Raw genomic sequence first — 6000 nt, forward strand, 5'->3', positions numbered from 1 at the left:
ATTTTTATATACTTCATAAACGTAAATAAATTAATTCAATAATAACGATTAATCAAAGTTCCTATGTCAAATGTAGTTCTTGGAGAATCTCAAGGACTGTATATGCTTACATTAAAATTTATAATTTTACAAATATTATGTTGAAACTTGGGTGAATTACCGAGAAAAGTTCTCTTTTTGAGTTATTATGATAAGTGAATTCCTAATAACTTTTTTTTAATATTTAGAATAGTTTTGATTTGATAATCGATCATCTCTTTTTTTTTTTCTTTTCTTATATATTGATTCATAAATAAGATGAATCGATTCAATTAGAATATGTTTATACTTTTTTTATGATATTTTTAATAATATCAAGAAAAGCATTGTAACCTAATACAAAAGTATTATAACACGTTATTTGTATACAGTATTATAGTATTTTTTTAGTATTACTGAAAATACTATAATATAGTATAAAATTATTATAATTAGATTAATTAATCGGTCTGTAGGAAAAAGAAAAAAAATAGATGATTAGTTGAAACTGAAGTATATAATTGTCTTTTATTCGGAGCTGTCACCAACAAGAAGCGTTAGGCGTCCAATCATCGTCCATCAAGATGGTTGCCAGCTTTGAGATTCGCTGAGGGGCCGATGGACGGTGCTGATGCGCGTCGGTTATAAAACTCGCCGAAAGCGAGGAATTAGTGCCTGTCTATTTATGTGTTCTCTTTGACCACCAATCATCTTCTTCTCAGTTACATCGCAGTAGCGTAGTTGGACTCGAAAGCGTGATCGCAATCTCACGAGATCGATACGATCCATCCATTCCTTTGCCTTGCCCTCTTTCTCCTTCTCCCGTTGCCACTCCACGCGTTAGATTTCGAGCGGCAAGGGAGGAGTTGCCTTCCGTCGCCCGTCCCCTCCTCGATCGCGCCCCCTCCGCCGCCAGGAGGGCAGGAAACCGAGGTACCACCGACCGATCGCGAACCCTAGCCAGGTCCGGATCGAGAATCTGCCCTCCATTTCCCCGATTCGCCGCTCCTCTCCCCGCTTGCGTCATTCTCCCCTTGCCCCAAGCCCCGGTTCCTCGCCCGGGGCTGATCTCCCCGCAGCCGAGATCGGGGGCTGAAGGGCCCGGGGGACCGCGGACCGCAATCCAGGGGGCAGCACGATTTGCTTGAGAGGAAAGGGAGGAAGAGTGGGAGAGAGCTCAATTTGCCGATCATCGAGGTTCTTGACGCCGTCTTTCACTTCTTTTCGATTCTGGTCCTCCTATGTGCACGCGTGTCACTCAGATTGGTTTCTGTTTTCAGTGGTGACGCAGAGGCTGCCCTTTTGTTCTCATTCTCCTCAATGGCGCCGATTCTTTTCGTCGTCGTTGCATTTCCATGTACGGTTGGAGCCATGGCGCTGGCGGTGCTTCATATATACAGGCACCTCTTGAATTACACCGAGCCTACTTATCAGCGCTACATTGTCCGCATCATCTTCATGGTTCCGGTATGCTGTTTGTTCCATTGGTTCCCATTATCATCGCAGTTGTTGTTGCTGATACTTAGTGGCTAGATCAGTTGTGTTCTTTGGTCCTGTTGCTCTTTTAGATGTTGAGATGCTAAAAATTTCATGTGGGAAGTATGCAATCTGACCTCTTAGTCTTGCAAGTTCAGCTGCATTAAATTTATCCTTTTAGCTTAGAAATCGTATGGACTAGTGTGGACTTTCTGAAACTTGTAATGGTGTACCTAAGGATAGTTAATGCAACCAATTCTCTTACCATTTAAAATCAGAAGATTTGTTGGGAGGAGACAGAGCATGGGAAGATTTATCTACTTTGGACTTGGAAGTTTATTTCAATCCTTTTTTGCTCTGGTATAATTTCACTTTTCTTTCCTTTACCTTATACGGCAATGAAACGACCAAGTCAATGTGTGTTTTTATGGATGGAGGTCCACTAGTTGTCGATTTAAATTCCTTGTAGTTTTAGAAGAAATATTTACTTTTACACTTTCCCTCTTGATATGGTTTCTTCACTTTAGATTCATACTTCTCCTAGTTTCTTGCTTCCCTATGAATATATCAGTATATTCGTTTTCTGTACCCGTATATTGAACCATAATTTTAATATTCCATGGGATGCCTTGAGTCAGCAATGTTCCCATGTGCACAACAGCATGCGATATAGTATATCGATGTACCTTCGGCACAGGGCAGAATCCTGTGGTGAGATTGTGCCACAATGTACAGCATGGCAAAAACTCACTGAAATGCGCCAAAACTCTTAAACAATGCTGTGAACTGATGGCAATTGAGGGATCATATATTGGACAGGTTACTGACATTCTGGGACGGAAGACAAAACATGTACGATTGGTGTCTAGTTAGTAAAAATGGTCGAACTATTAATGGCTATAGTCGAAGTCTATGCTATGCTAATCAATTGTCTTTGGAGAATATGCAATATGGTGCCACAAGGAATAAACCATTTTAGATGCAAACATTCCTGGACGTCATTGTTTAGTTCACAAATGTCCTGATAAAAACTGGGACAACAATTACGGTGTCTGTTGAGGAGATGAAAGGAATGCTGGCACACACCTGAGGATGAGAAGTGAATATGTTCCAGTGTCACATAAGCAATAATGCTAAGCCCATATTAATTCTCGACATCTTGGTTGTAAAGAAATTCAGAATATTGTTTTTTTGCTTTATTTTCAGACTACTTTAGAATTCCACATCTGCTAGATAATTCTGGTTTCAATTCTTGTAGTAGGTGGACAGAGTTTTATGGTGTCTAGCTAGAATGCATATCTGAACTTCTCATGTAATTCTGCAAATTTCTTATGTTTCCAAGTATTGGGACCACTTTAAGAACCAATCCCTTGCTTCCAAAGATGCCTTATCTTTTATGTTAGTTGTATTATGACTTGCTGAACTATAATTGTTTTTATCTTTTTGGCCTTCATACCTACCTTGTTTATATTGTCATGTTCAATGAATTGAAGGTGTCTGAACTCATATCTCTACACATCAACAAAAATAATCTTGGAGATCAATGTAGTTCAACTAAATTGATTGAATAACTTTCCTCAAGAATAAGAAGAGAAAAAGCAGAAAGGGAAATGGAATAGGTAATATTTGATGATGTTTCAGTTGTTCTGTTCGCTGACATATGATTTTTTATGTATGCTTTTTATGCTATTAACTAACTAATTGCATAATTCCTTGGCTCACCATCTTATACTTATTTTGTCAGGTCTATGCGATGATGTCATTCTTGTCCCTCATCCGTAGTGATCATTCAATATACTTTAATTCTATTCGGGAAATGTGAGTATATTTGTCATTAATGTCATGTAATGCATGTAGTATTTAAATGATTTGACATTGCACCTCGTTGCAGTGATTATATTTCTTTCAGTTGGTATGTTCAGGTCCAAGTCTTTTCCCTGATAGCATTATTACAGACAGGACTCACATGACCTTTAGTCTTCTCACGAGTTTGTGCAGATATCATTCTAACAATATTTAACTGTTTCAGCTATGAAGCTTGGGTCATTTATAACTTCCTTTCACTCTGCTTGGCGTGGGTGGGAGGACCAGGTGCAGTAGTTTTGAGTTTAAGCGGTCGATCTTTGAAGCCATCATGGTACCTAATGACGTGTTGTTTTCCTGCTATTCCTCTTGATGGGTCCGTTCTCTGAGAATCCCATTTCCTGTAATTATGGTTTTTAAAAGTTTATGCAACTTATCAAGTGATACTATCATAAGATTTGCTCATTTTTGTGAAACATTGTAGAACTTGTTGAAACACTTGTGACTAATGTATTCAGTTCAATCATTTATGAAATTATTCATCCTTGAACATACTTTTCCAACAGACGATTTATTAGAAGGTGCAAGCAAGGTGGTTTGCAGTTTGTGATCTTGAAGCCTCTTCTAGTTGTCATTACCTTCATACTCTATGCAAAAGGGAAATATAAAGATGGAAATTTCAGCGTGGACCAAGCCTATCTTTACATCACAATTATCTACACCGTATCATATTCTATGGCATTGTATGCTCTTGCTTTATTCTATGTGGCATGTAAGGATTTGCTCCGGCCCTTCAACCCAGTTCCAAAGTTCATTATAATCAAGTCTGTTGTTTTCCTCACATACTGGCAGGTACTTTTTTTACCTTGGTATTTAGTTATTTCTCCTTGTTTGATTGCTTTGAAATTATCTAAATGAATGGTTTGGATATCTGCGCTGGCCTTTCCTTTAGCACAGCCAACAGAGAACTACCAGGCTGGATCTTGGGCTACTTGTGAATGATTTGGTTCTTAACAAAGGTCTTCATTGCATGCAGGGTGTCTTGGTATTTCTTGCGGCCAAGTCAAGGTTCATTAGAAATGCAGAAGAAGCTGCTGATCTTCAAAACTTTGTGTTATGTGTCGAGATGCTTGCGGCAGCTGTTGGCCACTTTTATGCATTTCCGTATAAGGAATATGCAGGTGCCAATGTCGGTGCTTCTGGTGGTCTGAGGGGAAGCCTTTTTCATGCTTTGAAGTTCAACGACTTCTATCATGACACAGTTCATCAGGTAACCTCGTTCGGAAAGTAATACTTTGTTATATATTGAATCTATTCTGCATATATTAGACTTTCCTTTTCTGATATCTGGTTATCTTGACACAGTTCGCCCCTACTTATCATGACTATGTACTGTATAATAACAACGAGAGTGATGAGGGAGCAACAAAGTACCGATCACGGACCTTTGTGCCTACCGGGCAGGAGATGGATACTGTGAGAAAGAACAAACATGCGTATGCAGGGAAGTTAGATGATATACAGTTGTCTAGTGTCTCTACATCAGGTTCAAGCAGCCCTGTGATATCAAACACACTGCAAGCCCAAGCAGACCTGGAAGCAATCAAATCTTCATTGCTCAAAGAAAGTGCTACTGCTTCTGCACAACCATATGATCTTTCAGTGTTAGCTGATACCGATTTGTCAAACTACCCTGCGGAGGTTCCTGCAGTTGATGACTCCGACAAACCATAATGTTAATTGATTTTAGTAGTTAGCGGAAGCGAAGCTAGGAGGTCTTGAACTGCACTCCACCGGCTGTACTTTGCTGCTGTGTTTGCAAAACTGGGAAGCCTACAATTTCCCGTTGCTTCAGTGAAAGGTAATACTATACCTTCAATGATTTTGCTTCTCGCTTGAATGCTAGTCAGGATTGAGAGCATGTTTGTACATTTTCTGTTAGTGTCATTTAATGGAATACCTGCAATGATTTATTTGTTGGTTGAATGCTGGTGAGGATTGTGAATGCTGACATGTGTGTACGTTTTCTACTATTGTCACTTGTTGTCAAGACTAAATGATGGTGCCTGTCGATCGAGTTACCCCATTCTTGCTGCTTCATGTGACTGTTTTCCTAGCATTACTAATAGCCAAGATCGAAATAGCGTGTATATTTCTTGCCAAGAGAGCATTTACTCGAACATACATGTGATCTAACACCACAAGTTGTAACACCTAATGTCCGGTGTGGAACAGTAATAAACATTTTTGGATTACTAGTTTAGATTTAATAAATTAGCTATCGTGTATATGTTTGTCTTTTATTTTTAATATAATACTTGTATATGTTTGTGTCTTTTATTTTTATTCATATTTTGCATAACATAGGGGTTGCAGTAGGCTTAATAATCCTAATTTAGTTGGCTTTTGTGGTCATTTCAGACTTGTAAACACAAGTTATGTGCGGTCATCACGTACAGGTAAAACTGTCCAGAAATAAGTCATCGAAATAATTATTTTGAGGATTTTTTAACTATACAGAGTGGTATGGAATATCAGCTAGTATAACACCTAGGAGCTACTCAGGTGGCACATGATTAGATGGGCATTTGGAGTAGTGTCTAGGGCTGGATTACTACATTGTTCTATGGTAGTGTCATGTAGGCATTTGTGGGGACTTTCGACTATAGTGAATCACCTTAGAGTATTTCTCATGTAATCGTT

General features: G+C 38.9%; 1 protein-coding gene across 1 annotated transcript; it reads left to right on the plus strand.

Moving 5' to 3' along the window:
• Positions 1–723: 723 nt before the first annotated feature.
• On the plus strand, positions 724–5283 carry LOC135639041 (uncharacterized). Its single transcript, XM_065152758.1, has 7 exons — positions 724–1215; positions 1299–1485; positions 3239–3312; positions 3524–3673; positions 3864–4149; positions 4334–4567; positions 4663–5283. The coding sequence occupies exons 2-7, from the start codon at positions 1339–1341 to the stop codon at positions 5029–5031; spliced, it is 1260 nt and encodes a 419-aa protein (XP_065008830.1). The 5' UTR covers positions 724–1215; positions 1299–1338; the 3' UTR covers positions 5032–5283.
• Positions 5284–6000: the final 717 nt, after the last annotated feature.

Source organism: Musa acuminata, chromosome BXJ3-5, assembly GCF_036884655.1.
Source record: "Musa acuminata AAA Group cultivar baxijiao chromosome BXJ3-5, Cavendish_Baxijiao_AAA, whole genome shotgun sequence".
In the NCBI taxonomy this organism is placed as follows: domain Eukaryota; kingdom Viridiplantae; phylum Streptophyta; class Magnoliopsida; order Zingiberales; family Musaceae; genus Musa; species Musa acuminata.

What these genes read in the sequence shown, in the direction of transcription:
- LOC135639041 (XM_065152758.1), top strand. Translation starts at nt 1,339, where the DNA reads ATGGCGCCGATTCTTTTCGTCGTCGTTGCATTTCCATGTACGGTTGGA. An exon ending in CCTGCTATTCCTCTTGATGG is followed by an intron (nt 3,674 to 3,863) that starts GTCCGTTCTCTG and finishes CTTTTCCAACAG; the next exon opens with ACGATTTATTAGAAGGTGCA. An exon ending in TTTTCCTCACATACTGGCAG is followed by an intron (nt 4,150 to 4,333) that starts GTACTTTTTTTA and finishes CATTGCATGCAG; the next exon opens with GGTGTCTTGGTATTTCTTGC.